This window comes from Lipotes vexillifer, unplaced genomic scaffold (genome assembly GCF_000442215.2).
Source record: "Lipotes vexillifer unplaced genomic scaffold, Lipotes_vexillifer_v1.1 scaffold250, whole genome shotgun sequence".
Lineage (NCBI taxonomy): Eukaryota > Metazoa > Chordata > Mammalia > Artiodactyla > Lipotidae > Lipotes > Lipotes vexillifer.
Genome location: NW_006785198.1, coordinates 609,158 through 628,920, shown reverse-complemented (window position 1 = coordinate 628,920; position 19,763 = coordinate 609,158). Strand labels below are relative to the sequence as shown.

At 41.5% G+C, this 19,763-nt stretch overlaps 1 protein-coding gene across 1 annotated transcript in view; it reads left to right on the top strand.

Moving 5' to 3' along the window:
• LPAR3 (lysophosphatidic acid receptor 3) overlaps positions 1–19,501 on the top strand; it is a 48,596-nt gene extending 29,095 nt beyond the window's left edge. The window contains exon 2 of the mRNA XM_007457228.1: positions 19,155–19,501. Within this exon, the coding sequence (XP_007457290.1) occupies positions 19,155–19,486 (332 nt within the window). The 3' untranslated portion in view covers positions 19,487–19,501. The remainder of the gene's footprint in view (positions 1–19,154) is intronic.
• The last annotated feature ends 262 nt before the right edge of the window (positions 19,502–19,763 follow it).

The following is a 19,763-nucleotide window of genomic DNA, read 5'->3' as shown; positions in this document are numbered from 1 at the left end:
ATATATATATATATATATATATATATATATATATATATGTATGTATATATACCATGTTTTATGATGAGAAACTCCTGCTTAAGTTTGGCATTTCATATACCCTCTGTTAATTCAGTCAGAGTTGATGTCACTTGGGTTTTTTCTAGAATAGGAAAGGACCCTAGATTCTCCTAACTGGCCCCAACCTGGCTCAGAACCTGCAGGAAAGCGAATCTGCTGACCATGTAGAGTCAACCTGGGGGAAGTTTCTGTCTTTCTTTAAATAAAGTTCTATGTTCATATCAAGGGAGTTTTTAAATAAATAAGTGATAAAGTAAATGTTTTTCTTTCAGGGATAGAATTATTTTTTTCTTAAGAATATAGGGCTTTTAATTTGTTAAATAGATCAGCCTTAATTGTATTATTTGCTAGTAAGATTTTCTAACCCCTCTGTCTCAGTTTCCTCACCTATGAAGTGAAGCAATTAGAAAGCACAGAAATGACTTTATTTTGAGACATGTGGTTTTAAGATTTTGTTCTGACTTTCTAAATAAAGTCCCAAATGAGCAATTATGGTTGACTGTAAATGAAATGTTATTATTCTTCCCTAGGATGCAGTGTATATGTGGAAAAAAACAACCGTTTTGAACTTTAAAATTTTAAATTTCATTTTCTGACCACCTTTACAAGATCTTTGAGTATTTTACAAATATGAGCAGTTTTGTATGAAGTCAGAAGATAAGTCATGAAGTTATATTGCATAACTACTTTAATGTTTGATGAAGAATCTTACATGCTCAGCAAAATTGTAGAATAGATTTTTAATTAAAAAAATAAGAAGTGGTGCTCATAAAACACCACATAAATTAAATAACAAATTAGCTCAGTTTATAATTTGTGATAAGGTAGCTAGGAGAGTAGGTAAGAGCATGCTATAGATAGTATGTATATGTGGATGTCAAGAAGCCCTTTGTTAATTGGACGTCGTATTCTGGTGATCAAGAGGAACTGTGGGGAGGATGATAGTATAGTCAGAAGATTCACCAGTACCTGAATAGGTACACCTGAGCCCTGGTGATTAGGGACAGGCTTGATGTCAACTTAGCAAGAATCTCAAGGATGCCAGAGAACTCTGCGCTTGGTCTGTATTTCCCCAGCAAAGTAGCAACGACTTAGAGAAGATGGAAAAAACATTACTAGCAGGTGTCAAAATATGTAGGTAGCAAAAAGAGAGAAGAATAGCTAATATGTTAGGTAGGAGGTTCCTTATTCAAACAGCTGTCAACAGAGTAGAATGATCTGCCAAAGCAAGCGAGAACAGCACTTTATAAGAATAGATATGGTCGTTAGGTTTAGACAAAACACACACACACACACACGTGCACATGCACACACACACACACACACACACACACACACTGCAGTTATACAACCAAAAAATAAGGAAGATCTTAAAAACAATACATGTATATGCATTTGGGGGAAAAAAAGAACTAAGGGTTCTGTTTTTTTTTTTTTTTTTTTTGCGGTACACGGGCCTCTCACTGTTGTGGCCTTTCCCGTTGCGGAGCACAGGCTCCGGACGCACAGGCCCAGCAGCCATGGCTCATGGGCCCAGCCGCTCCGCGGCATGTGGGATCTTCCCAGACCGGGGCACGAACCCGTGTCCCCTGCATCAGCAGGGGGACTGTCAACCACTGTGCCACCAGGGAAGCACGAACTAAGGGTTTTTACTGACCAGAAGTGCTGTTGTGTCGAGGACATCACACTGTACGACTGTCCCAAAGGGGAGTGTGGTCATAGGCATGCTCATGGAATGTGAAGGATCTATGCTTAGGAAAGAAAGTGTGCTGCTTTCTCTGGATACAAGGACGTCCACAGTGGTACCATAAGGCCAGATCTGGACATCACATTTTGAGAGGAATATTGTCAGTGTAGTCACTACCTACTGGAGAGTGACTGGGGTTTGAAAGGATCCAGAACAGATGAAGGAACTGGAATTGTCACCAAAGAAGAGAAGAAATGAGGACATAACAGTTATTTAAAAACATTATATCTGTTCAAACAAAGGAATTATATTTTAGAAGTTTGGAAGTTAAAGCTAGGATCAAGGGGTAGAAATTAGAGAAAGAGGGCTTCCCTGGTGGCGCAGTGGTTGAGAATCTGCCTGCCAATGCAGGGGACACGGGTTCGAGCCCTGGTCTGGGAGGATCCCACATGCCGCGGAGCAACTAGGCCCACGAGCCACAACTACTGAGCCTGCGTGTCTGGAGCTTGTGCTCCGCAACAAGAGAGGCCGCGACAGTGAGAGGCCCGCGCACCGCAATGAAGAGTGGCCCCTGCTCGCCACAACTAGAGAAAGCCCTCGCACAGAAACGAAGACCCAACACAGCCAAAAATAAATAAATAAATAAATTAAAAAAAAAAAAAAAAGAAATTAGAGAAAGAATATTTTAACTCATTATCAGAAGAATTTTGTAAAAATTAGAGCTGTTCTCCAATGGAGCTGGCTGCCTAGTGATACGGGTGGGCTTCCCCTTGCTGGAGGTGCTGGGTAACTGATAGATGACTCTCATGTGTAGTGCTACTTAGGGATTCTTACACAACGTGGGAGGATAGATGGACAAACTGTAAGAACGCTTGTGAATCTCAGAGTCTATGACTCTATAAAAAATGTTTGTTAGATTTATTGATAACATTTTTGTGCAGGTATGGGAAGACGACTTGATCTTATTTGAACTGGGAGCAAGCATTAAATACTTTAGTTGGTTGGGTGTATATCATCCACATAAAGAAAAACAATCTTGCCAAAGACCTCATGCAGTACATTAGCTCTGGCTGGGCTAATTAGAATTGCCAAGCAAGTGAGAGGATTCATAATAAAACCTCCACACGGTGAAAACTAGGTTCTGTGAAATTGAGGTTCCAGGCTATGGATGTCACTGCTGTTCATTTATCTTCTCGTATGCTGTTGGCTCCTACCTGGTGATGCAAGAGTCAGATTCTGCTCTGATAGGATGAAAAGATCTTCTTGTACTTGGACAAATATCTACATATATCTTTAGACCATTCTTCAATTCACTCATTTGATCACTCATTAATAAGTATTGGTTAAGTGTCTGCTTTATGTCAGGCACTCTGCTAAGAACGGGGAATGCAAAAGTAAATTGGCTGTATCTAGTCGTAATCCTTGAGGTACATATGGTCTAGTAGAGAAAACAGGCATGAAAATGAAAAATATTTGCAGCATTGCTAGTGCTGTAACAGAGATGTGCTGAATGGATGGGACTCCGCAGGCTACTTCTGTCACTCAGGTCTTTTCACTTAGTTCCTCCTATACAGCTATGTTCTAAAAGACTTAATGTTAAAAAATAAAGACTAAATATATTGAAAAAAAATCATTATCCTTATGGGATTACTTAGGAAATAGCAACTAGTTACTGCATCTCAAATAACTCTAGTTTCTTAGTATTTTTCCGCATCTTCCCACTCTGGAGTTTGATTCTGACCATCTTTAAACCTGGAAAGCAGGGTCAACAGCAAGAATGACTAACACATCATGTCTCACTCAGTGCTGAGCAATGATCTGGATATTTTATGTATAATCAGTGATGTAGCCCTAACAGCAATCCCAGGAGGTGGGCGTCCTTATTATCTCCATGTTACAGATAAGGTAACTGAGGTACAGGTGGGTTAAATAAAAATCACCCAAGGGTACCCCAAAACAAGTGTACCTCTGGGATTTGAGCCCAGTAGTTTGGCGCTAGGAGCCGAGCTGTTAACATGCTCCTCTGACCAATGCTGTTTTAGGTTTTCCAAATATCAGATCACAAAAGGAGTACACATAAGAGATGCTGATCACGATGATGTCTTTGTGCTAAATGCTGCACTGAAGGGCCTAATATCTGTTCTCCCAACTGGGCCTCACCAACCCCACAAGGGGAATTTTCGTGTCTGTTTTACAGATGAGGAAACAAGGCTTAGCAAGTTTAAGTAAATTACCCGAGTTTACCTAACTAGTAAATCCTTCAGTGTATGTATATCATTAGGTTAAAAGATCAAATTAGTCATTGTATCCAATAATAAATAAACACATTTGCTTCAGGAAAATAAAAAGGTATATGTTGAAAGAGGAAGTGTTTAATGTTTTCCTGTGGGGGAGGGGCTAAAGGATAAAAGATGAGCTTTCTGTTATTTGAGTATCACTGTGTCTTTAGTTCCACAGTTTGAGTGAGACAGTATCTCAGACTTTATTTATTTGCCCTTTATTGAACTTAGGGTATTTGATGTGCCCAATATCCTGGACCAAGGTAAATAGATAGTCTCTAGTTCAAAGACGGACTCCTTTAAACTTCGAACAATCTTTCTCAGCATCTATGTTTATGTGATTTGGATGTTTCATCTTCACTGATTAACAATTTATAAACTATTTATTGTCGTTTACACATTTTGACTTATTAATATCACTTGATTAATAGGATAGTAAAAGTAACCTTTTAAACAGAGAGTTCTTTCAAGCTATGATATAATATGGCTTAAATGTGTTTGATTAACCCAAATGTGGGAACACATGGACTGTAAGAAGAACCTCAGACTCTTCTGTTCTAGATTATAATAAACCATCCCAAATCAGAAGAGGGGTCCTTGGTTTCCCAGGTACCTATGATAACATGGTTTATAGTTTCTCTGGGAGAAAAATGCACAGGGGGTTGTCCGAGCTTGCTGGTATTGCAGCACCAAGGTACAGTGCCTGATCTCAAAGGTATTGGTATATTTATATGTCATGTGTGTGGTCAGTAGGTTAGGGACATTTCAGCTTTCCTTTCCTGCTTCCTTAAAAGCTGAGCAACTACTAAGCATCCAGCCCCAATCAGGTGTCAGGAATCCAAGGTGAATATGGCAGCATCTCTGCCCTTCAGGTGCTCTCAACCCAGCTGGCTGGATGGAGGGATAATCTACTAATGGTGTCTGATTTGACAGTAAGTATGTGGAGAGCCTATGGAAATGTGGGATGGGGACATTTGGCTCAGCCTGGGAGGAGTGTCTGAGGAAAGCTGCACATAGGAGGTAACAAGGGAGCTGCTTTCAAAGGAGGAAGAGGAGACCATCAGGCCATCAGGTGGCAGAGGGGAGAATGTGAATCAAGCATGGCACCACAACCGGTTTGCCTCCTTCCTTCCTCCCTTTGGCCTGCCCTCTCTCTGGATTGTGTGTGTGTGTGTGTGTGTGTGTGTGTGTGTGTGTGTGTGATTAACTAGAATGCCATCGTATTTATTTGGATGGAGGAAATAAAATTACCAAGAGGTTTAGATACTCAATACCTGGCAAATCAAGTTACCATTAGACATTGTTTTTTGTACAGAATCAGAAGAATAGAGACATCCCAGCCATGAGAAAGGCTGACCTTGACCAAGAACTCTTCTCCCTCTGAATTGCATACAGTCGTTCTAGACATCCCTGGCTCTGACGACATTCTTTCTTCTGAGATGTTAGTGCCTTCAGTCAGATTTCAGAAAAGGTGTTGCAGGTCTGGGAACTATAATGTCTCTTTAAGATGACTTTGGTATAGGGCTGAACTTATAAAAACAACCTTTTTCCTCTCATTTCCAGGTTCTTACAGGATACTTTGTTGGCATCTCCTTGTACTTGGCACTCCTGGCAAGTGTACTCCTGGCACTCCTTGTTTGCAGTGTCCATAGTCTCTTTCACTGTTATCTGTTATACATATTCTATTTATGTCCTCCAACCTTACTTTGCTTTCTTCTCCTTTCATCCTTACTGTATACTTAAGCCACCCATTCCCTCATGTTCCTTCTATCAAGCTTTGAAAGTTTGTTCAATGCAAACTGAGAATATGCTTCCAAATAATGTTTTTTTTCTTTTTCTGATTACATAGTTTTTTCATTAAGTTATTAAGCAGGTTGTGCTTTACCAATAATTTTCTTTTTCTTGAATATGAACCTGATGGAGAATGGATTTTCTTAAATTCCTGTAGGCCTACACCATTCACTGTCACCAAATTACCTTTCACAGAGGGGTGCACAGAGTATATCCAAATTGAAGACTTTTCCTTTTCAGTGGAAGGATCCCCAAGTGGGCTGTAAGCAGATATGGTCATCAAACTTTAAGACCTAGGTTTGTATAAACTCCAGCACTTCACACATTCACCCTGAGCATGAGACTCCCTTGGGGCATCTGTTAAACATTCAGATTCTTGGGCCCCACTCCAGGCTCCTGGAATCAGAACCTCCAGAAGGGAACTAGAAGGGCTGTATACAAGAAAGGTGTTCGTAGGTGAGTTAAATGGGCAAAGTCCTCATTTTCATGTTTTCTGTCCAACTGGGATGATGGGCACATAGTAAATGAAGCAACCAACCAGTCAACAAATAAACAAGGTAAGTGCAGAGAGTGATATGAAGAAATCAAACAGAATAATATTTTAGGGAATGGCTGGGCTGGGCTACTTTATGTGGCACAAAGGAAAAGCTCTCCAAAGGGTACACTTAGAGCTGAGCTATGAGAAGGAGCCAGTGAAATCAGGAACTGGGAAAGAGCTAGTATGTCTCACCTTATTTACCTGTGTCCTGGGTAATTAACACAATTATTGGCACCTCTTGGGGCTCAATGAATTTTCGTTGGTTGATGCATGCAGTCCTGGGATAGCAATGCTTATATCACAAATAGGATACAAGCAGAATTCCTGAAGAAAAAGAGAAAATGAAGAAAAGTAGATAAAGGAGAGCATCTGGGATGAACAGGACATGGCTGGGGGTTGGGGAGGGTGGCAGCAGGGCAGCTAAGGAGTTGAGGAATAAAGAAAATTAGAAAACAAGGCTATGTTTGCACCTCTAGCATCACTGTATTGCTAGTTAAAAGGTTAATCAGTAATTATTGCCATATTCTTGGGATTTGAGCACTGTGCTCTGACTAGCATTGCTTTCTAAATTACAAAGTAAACTTAAAAAATTCTTTAGAAAACAAAGACAGTGTCACATTACATTCCTTTAAAGCAAATTATGGTAAATACCAATTCCAACAAGCTTAGGGACAAGTTACATGTGATCAAAAGTAGCAAGTTAAAGGTATTTTGACAGATTCTGAATGGTGCTCTGATTCATACACCTGGCAAGTTGAAACTATAGATGTTTGTCACTTGGATTCTTTTTTTTCCCCACTTGGTAGCAGAAAGCATAACAAATGCAAAATGAGTTATTGGAGAAGCTGGCTACTTCAGAACTAGTGGGGTGTATTTACAGCAGACTATCTACACATCTGCATGTGGAGAAGGAAGCTGTAGGTGAAACTCAGAATCAGCCAGTGTAGGAGCCAGAAGGAAACTTACAGGTCATTATGGTCCAGATCCCTTAATATACAGATGAAGAAACTGGAGGCAGAGACGTAGAATGACATTTTCAAATTACTGTAGTCCGGGGTCTGGATTTGAATCAAGATCCCTTACTCCTTCATTTAATAAGCTTCTATTAAGTACCTCTTATGTGTATGGCACATGGCCAAGCACTGTGTATCCCAAGCTGAAGAAGGTGCTAAAGGGATCTCCTCTGAGGACGTCAGTGTAGCAGGGTAGCCAAAATAGGATAGAGTGTAATAGACTGTGTGTGTGTGTGTGTGCGTGTGCATGCGTACACACAGGTGTGGGCCTACGACAGCGACCGAAGCTTTCACACTTCAGCAAGCTTTCACACTTTCATGCGACAGCAACACACCAGATGTGTTCATAAATTGCCTGAGGAAGCACAGCAGGGGAAGTGTCCGACACCATCTGGGCAGGCAGAATGAACATTTTCTGAGTGTCTTCTGTGTTAGGCACTCTCCACCCATTATCGCAGTAAATCTCCCCAAAAATCCCGTCAGGTCAGTATCCTTCATGCTCATTCCATAGCTAAGAAGTGGAGGGAGGCTCAGGAAGGTAAACTGATTTGCCTGTGGGCATAAACCAGGACTTCAACTCTGGGTCTGCTTGATCTTTAGCCTATGCTCTTTTTTTTTTTTTTTTCACCATAATAGGGATGGTAAGTGGATGTCATCTCAAGGGCAAATTCCAGCTGATTGCTAGAGGCTGAGCACTGTGCTGTGAAGGCTTCCAGGCCATATCTGGGCTCAGAAGCACATGGTGGATTAATGATGGCGGCCATGGGAGTAGGACGGAAAGGGGTAGCCCTGAGTCAGGACTTTGTACTTCCTGAGCTATACCATACCATCACTCTTCCAGACCCAACTCTCTCTGAGTCAAGTCTCCTACATCCTGTTCCCTTCCTCTGAGCTCAAGATGGTATTTTGTGCCATTTGGGTGTCTAGAATCTTGTCTCCTAATCAGGTCAGTTCCCCTGTACATTGTCCCATGCTGCACCCCTTTTCAAAATTTTCAAGCCCATCAAAGATATCCCTTTTGCATTGCCTCACAGCCCTGCTCCATGCTGATGACAGCTTATGTGATATGTAGATTATTACATGCCTACAGCTTAACATGTTCGTGTCTAGGTAAGGTGCAGGCCTTCCTAATTCAAAGGAGTGACTCCAGCAGAAAGAAGTTCAGATCCTTGGGCAGGCTAGCTGGGATCTGTCAGTCTTTAAGATTACACCAGGCAAATAGCTGCTGACCTCACACCTTTTCTTAGATGCTGTAGAGCCCTTGATATAATAGTTAGTGAGGTACTGAGGTATTGTAGGTCCACGCATACGGTGCTTAAAGAGGAATCTGGAGGTGGAGATGGTGTTTTCTTACTATTGCAGTTTATAATTTCCAGCTGTTGCCCTGAGTCAGACACTACAATTAGGTCTAGGCTGTGGTTCTAGCTAGTACGCCTCTGCTTTAAATTTTATCTCATAACTCCTTGGCAGCAAAGAATTTCAACTTTCCAAAGCTGACCACAAATTTGAAACAAGTGTCTAAAAGCAGTTGTTAGAGTCAAAAGATACAGCGGTAGTAACAACTGTGTTAAATGAATCATTTGTGGAATGCTTAACTGCTCATCATCTATTTGAAGTGTCTCAGTGTTTCTTGTTTTCTGCAGTAAAAATAAGTCAGTTTTACTCAAGGTATATATTTTCATTCCTTTCACATATGTGACAATCTATTTTCTGAATTATTGGACTTCTAAAACACTGTGGGTAAACGAGTATGAATTTGAATGCAAACCACATCTGGAGGTGTTATTTTTAAATTATTGAATAAATTCTTTAGTATCATAAGAGCATTTTCACTTGAGTATTCTATTAATATGTAACTTACACATTGTAATACTTCTAACCAAGAATAGCTATTAACTTTAAAATTTTACTTTTAAAATTCTTTTCAAATAAGAAGAGAGCTTCCATAGGATGAGGTTCCTAGCCTGATTTTTATGTAGAGTTGTAATTTTCTATTTTAGTAAAACAGACAGCCCTGTGGCTTAGTAGGTTAGCATTATTGCTGGTGCCCTGCTGTTTTTTTCCTGGATTAAAAACAAAGAATAACAGAGTGAACATATTTAAAATATATCCTCTTGTTTGATGAAATGAGTAGCCCGTGTGCCAAAGTGAGACTATTCTGTGTGAGTGATTGCTTTTATCACTATGGATGTTTTATTTATGTGCCACTCACATGTCAAGTTTTCTTTTTAATTGTATGTGTGAATTTTTAAACAGAGGAAAATAAGGCTAACTAGATGGAATAGAAAAGTATGAGTCCTAAAGAACAGGAGTCATACAACTTGAGGTCTGAATCTTCTATATATCTTGTCTGTCACCTAAACCCCAAGAACTATCTTAAACACATTGCAGCGAGGGGCCTTTCTCCCATATGGACAGGTATTCTTTCCTATAATGTGTATATCTTCTTTCATATAATGTAGCCATGAGGTGTTAACCAGAGTATTGTTTGAAATATTTTGAAAACTTCCAAATAAGGGGGATGGTGGTTGTAGATTATTTCAGCCTAAATTGACTAGGGAATTTGAAAGATTTTTGATGTCACTTGTCACCAGTATTTTCAGTTGTAATTGTCTCTTCTAAAGTGTTAGACATTCCTTAACTTGATGTTTCTGATTACCTTAAATTGCAGTCATTAAATATCATTTCAGTACTTAACTGAATATTCTAGTGTATGATTCACTATACTCTAGAAACTTGTATTGAATTCATGATACTGGTTTTCGAGTACAGCACAGAAACTAGTTGAATTGCTAGAGGAAAGCTCAGTGGTAATTTAATTGGACTATTAGTGAGTCTCTTAAACAGGTACTGAAAGAACATAGAATATCATTAAAATAAAAAAAACAATTGCTTCTTATCAACATAACTGACCTGTCACGTGGCACTAGAAGGACGTTATATTTGTTATTCAAATGTAATCATCTGGAAGACATTCACTCTTAGTGGCTGACACGTGGCAGGTGGTTGCCTAGTATTTATTAATGAAAGAACATATGGCTTCAGTTCCACCTAATGCCGATGACTCCCAAGTTAACATTTCAATTTGGAGCTCTCAGAGTTCTGACCCACATTTCTGGCTGCCTTCTACTCTTCTATGCCTGGAGGAGCCACAGATATTCTAAGTGCCCAATGCCTAAAACTGAATCACCATCTCTTCCTTCTAAGCCTGTCCCTCCTCTCTCTCCCGCTTGGTTATCAGAATCCGATGCTACCCAGTCACCCTGGATTCTTTCCTCTCCCTCACTTCCTAGATCCAGTTGTTTATACATCAAGTCTTCCAGGTTTTCCTCCTTACCACCTTGCTGACCTGGCTACATCTCACCAACTCCATCAGATCCTTAGACTTTCCACCTGAATTTTAGCTGGTCTTCAGAGGAGTCTCCATGCCTAGGTCAGTGGTCCTATACTTCACCCTACTAAAGCATTCCCCAGGGAGCTCGTTAAAACCGGAGATGCCCAGATCATACCTTCATCAGTTTCTCATTTGGTAGGTCTGGGTGGGACCCAGAAATTTGAATTTCAAGCAGTCAGCCCAGGTGATTGTGATGCAGGGGGAGTGTCACATACCTTCATTCCATCCTGAGCACTCAGACACAGCTTTGCTTTAAAATATAAGACTTATCCATGCTCTTGATTAAAAATCTTCAAAGAACTACCATTCTACAGCGGTCATTTTCAAACCTAGATCAGCGAGGTTCCCAGGGGTTCCTCAGAGGTGCCTCAGTGTATGTATGTGTAGGGGGTGTTGGGGGAGCACTGTAGTGTGAAGATGGAAGTCAATTCTCCAGGAAGATCTTTAGTCAACTCCCCCCACCCCATCTCCTTCTTTAGTCAGAGCAGCTCTGATATTGAAGTTTAACAAGAGATTTTCTTTGGGAAATCATCCTCTACTTAAAAAAAATAATAATGATCTATAGAAGTAGGTTTCAATTTTTTTTTTTTTTTTTTTTTTTTTGCGGTACCCGGGCCTCTCACTACTGTGGCCTCTCCCGTTGCGGAGCACGGGCTCCGGATGCGCAGGCTCAGCGGCCATGGCTCACGGGCCCAGCTGCTCCACGTCACGTGGGATCTTCCCGGACCGGGGCACGAACCCGTGTCCCCTGCATCGGCAGGCGGACTCTCAACCACTATGCCACCAGGGAAGCCCTCAAGTTTTAATTTTTAATCAGGACCCCACAGTGAGAAATAATGTACATTCTCTATCATGGCCCAATACATACACATATTTTTGTGTGTAATTGAAACAATTTCATGAAACATACCATTACTATACTTGATGTATCCTGATGTTTTCTGTTCTATTTTATTTTTTAGAAAAAAGCTGGTTGCAGCCTACTAAATTGATTTCACAAGCCACTGATGAGTTGCAACTGAGCCTGAAAAACCTCAGCTCTTAACCTTTCTCATTAGGTTTCCTTTATGAACCGTGGAACCTAGAAATATTTTCTTAATCCTCCCATGATGGTGTATGACTCATACCATTCTGGGTGCTTGGGAGAGTGGTTAATTCATTACATACCTTGGATACCTGAGGGCATTCACCTGATGAACTCCTGGTTGAAAAAGACTTATGGGGTGTGATCTATGCAATAAATCCAAACTCCTGAGAACTGCCCAAAGGGCCCTTCCAGGTCTGACCCATGTTCATCTTTCAGACTTCATCTTACTTCCCTAGTCACCTTCCTGGGTTAAAACCATCCTAAACTGTTTGGAATTCCCCAAGTACATCATTGCTATTTCTCACCTCTGCACAGTCATTCTTGACCTTCAATACTCAGCTCACCTGAGTGTCATTTCACCTGACACCTTCCTGGACAGTAATCAGAATCATCACATCCTGGTTCCCTGCCTGTCAGTGCCCGAAGGGCAGGACAGCACACTGTTTGCATCAGCAAGTGCTGCAGCTAATGCGTTACCTGGCCCCATGTGGGCTCTTAATAAACTTCAGTTATGTTCAATGGACTCATCTTCTCTGCTACTGAGTATGGAGCTCTATACTTCATTCTGAGGACACAGACAGGTATGAGGCACAGCCTACATGCTTAGGAAGCTTGCAATGGGCCCATGAGACAGGACGTATATATTAAAAACTACCTCAGAATAGCACAATGCTGAAGAGTTTGCATGGGGGAATCAGGCCTGGGTTCAAATTCTGACTTTTCTATTTGTTGGCTTCTGACTAAACCTAGGACAAACTCTTGAGCTGTTCTGAAGTTCACATTCATCATACGTGAGACGGAAAATAAGAGTGGCAACTTCACAGGGCCATGAGTTTTAAACAATGGGTGTATGTAAAGCTCTAAGCACACTGCCCAGCCCAGAGCTCTTGGGAAATGTTAGAGTGGAATTAAGCAGGTAATATGCCCAGTGCCATGTGGATGTTGTAGGTGGAAAATGCCACAGGAGTTGAGAGGAGGGAATGGTCACTGTGGGTTGGACATAGTGGAAAGGTCCAGTGGGGGAGCTAAGCTTAGAATGAAAAGTAGACCTTAGATTAGGAGCCAGGAAGGCATTCCTGGCAGGGCGAACCAGAGCGCCAACCAAGGCCAGTGGAGGACAGTATATGCCTTGCCTGTACACTAGTTTCCTTGCTACATTGTTTGTACATTTCATTTATGCATAAGATGTACTCAAACATTCTTTCCAAATAGAAGCTGAAGGTATTGATCTGAAGGTGATTTTCCTGTTCTAAAGAATTCTGCCCCCTTTGTCTTTTCCATGACCTTTTGCCAAGTGTGTATGGAATCTACAGTTTTGCTGACAGTATCAGCTTGATTAAACCATTTTGGTCAGCATAGAAAAATGGTTTGTAAAACTGGCCATGCATCATAATCACCCAGGGAACTTTTTAGTCCTACAGATTTCCATGTACCACCCCAGAGAGTCTGACCATTGGCTCTGATCTAGGACCAGGGGATCTGCATTATTAAAAAGCTCCCCTGGGAATTTGATGGATAGCCAGCTTTGGGAACTGGTAGCTCAGAGAATTCATTGTTTTTAGCCATACTGTCTGATAATGGTGTCTGGGAAACCAATACGTCGAATTTGTTTGAGGTTTATGGGGAGTTGAAACTCATAGTTTGTAGAATTTAGCAGTTTTCTACTTGGAAAAGAGTTCGGAAGCCGCTTAACCCTCTCCCTCTCATTTAGGAAAAATCTCTTCCCTTTGTACATCTCAGGATGATCTGGGCAAAGTAAATACCCTGGCCGAGGGAGGCTCTCTGTCTGCCGAACAGCAAATTCCTCTCCTAATAGCTTCATTTTCTTAAAAAGAAGTCTTACATTCAAATTCTGCCTTTTGGTACTTTTCCATTTGTCTCAAGGTGACCTTCAAGATAAGTCATGCTTCTCTCTATGTGATGGCCCTTCAGGTCTTTGGGGATAATTAACATAATGTGGTTTTCCTTTGCCTTTTCTTTTCCAAGAGAAACATGCTTGATCTCTTCTATCACTTCCCAGATAGATACCTTTAGATCTGCTCCTACTTGTTAATGCCTGATTTAGAGGGGGAAAACAAAAAAGATCCGGGCTTGGCATATGTCTCTTTGAAAGCCTTGTTTGGTCCCAGCTGTCTTGGTCTGAGCATTGAGTTTAAATACTCAAAAAACATTCATCTTAGTTTTTTCCTCTAGAATTTTTTGGAAATTGATAAGGGACTGACTGATATATATTTCTCAGGATGTGCCCTCTGCCCCTCTTTTAAGAACTGGGACAGACAGAAACATTTGTGTGTTTCTGACGTCTCCCACGTTCTCCAAGAATTCTCCAAAAAGACAGATTCCCAAGGCCAAAACCATTCCTGACATTTTCTTCTCTTTTAAATGTTTTTGGGGACCTCATATCTGCTGCTGCTGACATACAGTAAAAGCCCCCAAGGAATGAGCTGTTTAGATAAGCTGTGCCCCCGCTCTGAGATGTGTTTGGAGGTAGAGCTTGGCTGCCGGTGGAGGAGTTGGGGAGCTGCAGTTTCCCAGGGTTCCTGCTCAGAGTGCAATCATCACTTCAGACAGCACTGCTGAAGCACCCATCAGCAGCGCAGTGTGTGGCGGCTGTTCTGTCAGAGACTGGCCTTTTGTTGTTCTTGGAAACGGTGTAAAGAAAAAGGTCAGCAGATTTTTTAAAAAATAAATTTTATTTATTTATTTACTTTTGGCTACATTGGGTCTTCTTTGCTGCTCGCGGGCTTTCTCTAGTTGCGGCGAGTGGGGGCTGCTCTTAGTTGTGGTGCTGGGGCTTCTCACTGCGGTGGCTTCTCTTGTTGTGGAGCACGGGCTCTAGGCACGCGGGCTTCCGTAGTTGTGGCACGTGGGCTCAGAAGTTGTGGCCCACGGGCTCTAGAGCGCAGGCTCAGTAGTTGTGGCGCACTGGCTTAGTTGCTCCGCGGCATGTGGGATCTTCCCGGACCAGGGCTGGAACCCGTGTCCCCTGCATTGGCAGGTGGATTCTTAACCACTGCGCCACCAGGGAAGCCTCAGGCCGGCAGATTTTTGTTGCTCTTCTTACCTGTATTTTTGTTGAAATTCTTTCTCCTTTCTTTCCTCCCCTTCCCTTCCTTCCTTCTTTCCTTCTTCATCGTTTTTGCTTCCTCCCTCCCTCCCTTCCTTCCCTTCTTTGCCAGAAATTCTTTCTGTTAGCAAAGCAAAGAATGACTTGGTTGTGATATACTGTATGCAGTTTCACAGTCAGGTATGATATTCTATGAACGGGACTTTAAAGGTCAGAAGTACCCTCCCCGCTTCCCCATCACTTACTTTAGAAATAATATCCTTTGCAGCTCACTGCTGAGCAGCCTAGCATGTGAACAGGAGCACAAGCCCTGGGGCCAGGCTGCCTGTTCAAATCCTGGCCCTTCCACTTATCATGGCTTTGAGCAGGTTACCAATTTCTCTGTGGTTCACTTTCCTCAGGTTTAAAATGAGGGTTTTATATATATAAATAAGGGTTTTGTATATATATATATATATATACTTATATATACCTATTTCCAAGGGTTGCTATGAGGATTAAATGGTTAGTTCATATAAAATGCTTACAACAGTGCCTGGTGTATAGCCATTGCTCAGTGAAAAGTGTGTCAGTGTTGACTGAATGAATTATTTTATGAAATTCAGCGCAAAAGGAAAATGTATGTGAGGTACCACATTATGACAAACAGGGAATCAATTTGAGGATTTATTTAGAGTGTTTAGGTCCCCTGATTAATCCAAACTAGAGTTTTACGCTAAGGAAAAAAGCTTTAATGATTTTTAAAAATCCAATTTTAAAAACAGTCTTTAGGAAAACATATTGGCAATTTACTTTTATCCTTTTTTCTGACGTGTGTGTGTGAAATATATCGTTCAAACAAAATTATATAAGATATATGTACAGTTTAAAGAATAACACCTAAAAGAATATTAAAAATTTAAAACACCTGTGTGCTTGCCACCCAATTTAATAGAACATTTTCAGTGTCTTTAGAACCTCCTTTGTGCCCTATCCTGGTGGCCCCCTCTCTCCTGTAGAAATAACCATATTATAAATTTCATGTTAATCATCTTGCTTTTCTTCATGGTTTTATCACATATGGTTATAATGTTAGACATCAAATTATTTAGATTCACTTTTTTTTTTAAATTTAATTAATTTATTTATTTTTGGCTGTGTTGGGTCTTCGTTTCTGTGCGTGGGCTTCCTCTAGCTGCGGCGAGCGGGGGCCACTCTTCATCGCGGTGCGCGGGCCTCTCACTGTCGCGGCCTCTCTTGTTGTGGAGTACAAGCTCCAGACGCGCAGGCTCAGTAGTTGTAGCTCACGGGCCCAGTTGCTCCGTGGCATGTGGGATCCTCCCAGACCAGGGCTCGAACCCATGTCCCCTGCATTGGCAGGCAGACTCTCAGCCACTGCACCACCAGGGAAGCCCCTAGATTCACTTTTTTAACTATACAATTAACATTGATTTTGATTATTAGTATACCGTTGACCCTTGAACAACAGGGGTTTGAACTGAGCAGGTCCATTTATGTGCAGATTTTTTTCAGTAAATACATGCTACAGTGCTACATAATCTGATCTGAGGTTGGTTGTATCTACAGATGTGGAATCATAGATACGAGGGCCAAATGTAAAGTTATAAACGGATTTTCGACTGTGCAGGGGTCAGCACCCCTAACCCCTGTGTTGTTCAAGGATCAACTTATCTGGATTCATTTCCAGCATCTTAATTTTTTCTTTATCCCATTTTTCTATGTTTCCCTCCTTTCTTGTGCATTGAGACTTTTTTTTTCCTTTCCTTTACTTGCATCCTACCCCCTCCATTGGTTTCGAAGTTATGTACACTATTAAATTTTGACATGAGCATTTAACTAAGTATAAAGTTTATCAATATTTCTCCCTCCTACCCATTAACACAAAAACCTTGGAACACTCCCACTAGGATTTCTTTGGAATTCTGCAATCTCACACAGAAAGGACTCTTCACATCAAAGTTGGTAGCTACAGCTTTTGATGTCTGCTTTGTTTAGTTCTTCCCTCCTGACAACATAGTAACCCTGTCTCAGAAATGGCAGAGAGAACAAAAGTGTTACTTCTATGGGAAATACAGACCACTGGAGCTGGATGCAGCCTTAAAGGTTGTCTAAATTAGTGTTTTTCAAACTTTTTGACTAGTCCCAACAGTCAAAAATAATATTTTATTTTATAACCAATGCACACATAAATATAGTATATAAAACTGAAACAAAAGTTTCATGAAACAATACTTCTCTTGGTCTGTGTAATATACTCTGAGCTATTCCATTCCATTTGCATTTCCATTCTTTCATTAAAAAGAAAAAAAAGAAACTTTTCCAAATTCATTAAATTGATTGCATACTCACTAAGGTGCCTTGGCCCACAGTTTGAAAAACCCAGAACTTGCCTAACATCCTCAATTTACAGTTCAGGAAGATGAAGCCCAGACCGATGACATGGATCTCCCAGAGTTGTACAGTAAGTGAAGAATTAGGACCCAGATCCCTGATATTTTATCTCTAAGTTCACTTCTTTCTTCACATATGTCAGCCAAACCAAAAATAATACAGGATGGAGAAAAAGGGGAGCCATTGGAGAGCTGTAGTTATGAAATGGGAAGTGAAACCCCCTGAGAACTCCTGCACATCTACTTTTGGCAGATGTCTTTGGCAAAGCATCTCATGACAACCACTGCTGAGTGAGCCCAACATGGTATTAGACACCACTTTTCATTACCTCTGAATCTTAACAACCACTTCGTAAGTCGGGATCACTATCCTTATTAAATAAGGGAATGAAGGCTCAGAAGAGTAATTTGCCTCACTAGCAGCGTGTAAGGTGAGGGGCTGGGCGTAGCTGTCTGACCCCATAGCTCACGGAGTTTCATGGCCTCATACTGCCTCTTTATAATTCTTGACCTGCTTATTATTATATCTCTCAGAAGGAAGATAAAGCACCAAGAGGAATACTGTCCAGGTCTGACTCTAACCAGGAAGAGTAACTAGTTGGTGATACAGTTCACAGACTCGCTTGTTCGTTCTATCTCTCCCATTAGCCCTTTTGTTCCCGCACCGTATGGTCTTCTCCTCATTCACTGTCTAGTACAGTTCTTGGCACATTGAAACCTCACAATGACTATTTTGTTCAGTGGATAAGTAAGGGCCTTCAGAAATCAGAAGGACTTTGGGAGAAAGAAACCACGTCCCAGTACGGAGGCAGGTCCCATAGTGGCCCAGTGTACAGCGTGTGGAGGAAGACTGCCTAGGTTCAAACTTCAATGTCCCTTACAAGCTATTGGCCTGTAAGCAAGTTATTGAACTTCTCTTGTGCCTCAGTTTCCTGAGGATGATAATGATGTCTATTTCAGAGTGTGGTTCTATGAGTTAATAAAGGGAAGCATTGATGTGTTAGCTGTCATTGTTATCTGATGTTACGATGACTAAGTAGGGAAATATTGAACATGTGTCTCATATTTTAGGAAAAACATACCAGAAAGTTTGAGGTAAGCTAAGTACGATCATATAGGTAGAGACTCAGAACAGACCCCATTCATGTGCCATTGGTGCTAAAATTATGCTAAATAAATAAATGTGCTAACAAAAAGCACATTTATATCTCATCATGAAAGATTTATTTCTGACAAAAATATCTCAGCCTAGAACAGATTATTAAGCAGATAGCCTATGACTATGTCAGAAAGAATTTAGTGCTTACTCAGCAGCAACATGGATTTGTAAAGAATACAATTTTTGAGCAGGTGACTTGATTAAAAGACTAGGAGACTCCCATAGATGCAATGCATCTTATTTTCAGGAGAGCATTTGGAACGTCTGATTTGGAGAACAGCAGAGTGCAGGGTTAAGTGTGTGAGGCTTCCCCACATAGACCCTGGGATTTGGCCTCAGTTTTCTCACCTGCAGAGTGTGGATAATGACTGCACAGCCTCCTAGTGTGATTCTGAGAACAAACAGAAATAAGGTCCGTGTTGTGCTCAATAAGTAAGAGATAAGTGTAAGCCCCTAATTACGGTACCTGGGTAAGCAGATAAGAAGGTGAAGTGGAACATGGTTAAGAGTCTGTTTGCTTCTAAGAAGCTCGGTCTCAAATGCTCAGAGGAAGGCTGGAAGTTTGCTTTGCAGTTGTCAGAACAAATCCTCAAGGTCCCTTGACACCACTGACGGAAGACCGGGCGAGAAGAAACCCAAATAATTAGCCTGAGGTCTGAGTGCCTGTTGCTTCCTCTCTCTCCCTCCAGGGGCCTTTGTCGTGTGCTGGACACCAGGTCTGGTGGTTCTGCTGCTCGACGGCCTGAACTGCACGTGGTGCAACGTGCAGCATGTGAAAAGGTGGTTCCTGCTGCTGGCGCTGCTTAACTCCGTCATGAACCCCATCATCTACTCCTACAAGGATGAAGACATGTACAGCACCATGAAGAGGATGCTCTACTGCTTCTCGCAGGAGAAGAACCCAGAGAGGCGGACCTCCCACATCCCCTCCGTGGTCCTCAGCCAGAGCGACACGGGGGCCAGCCAGTATATGGAGGATAATAGCAACCGAGGCCAGGTCTGCAACAAGAGCAGCTCCTAGGCTTCAATGCCCCTCTGCCTGGCGCAGCCTTCCTCTGGGAGAACTGTTCAGAATGGTTACCTGTCTCCAACTAAGCCCACGTACAGTGTTATTTGAGCTCTGAATGAATCATTGGGAAATTTTTTTAAAAATTGTTTTTCATGATTTAAAAGCATGGGCAGGAAAGAGAGGACACAATGCATTTAGAGAAAACACACAGAAAGAGGGAAGGCAGCGCGGTGGATTCCTGCCTGACATCCTGTGAACCCCTTGGAGCATCGCCCACCAGGCCATGCAT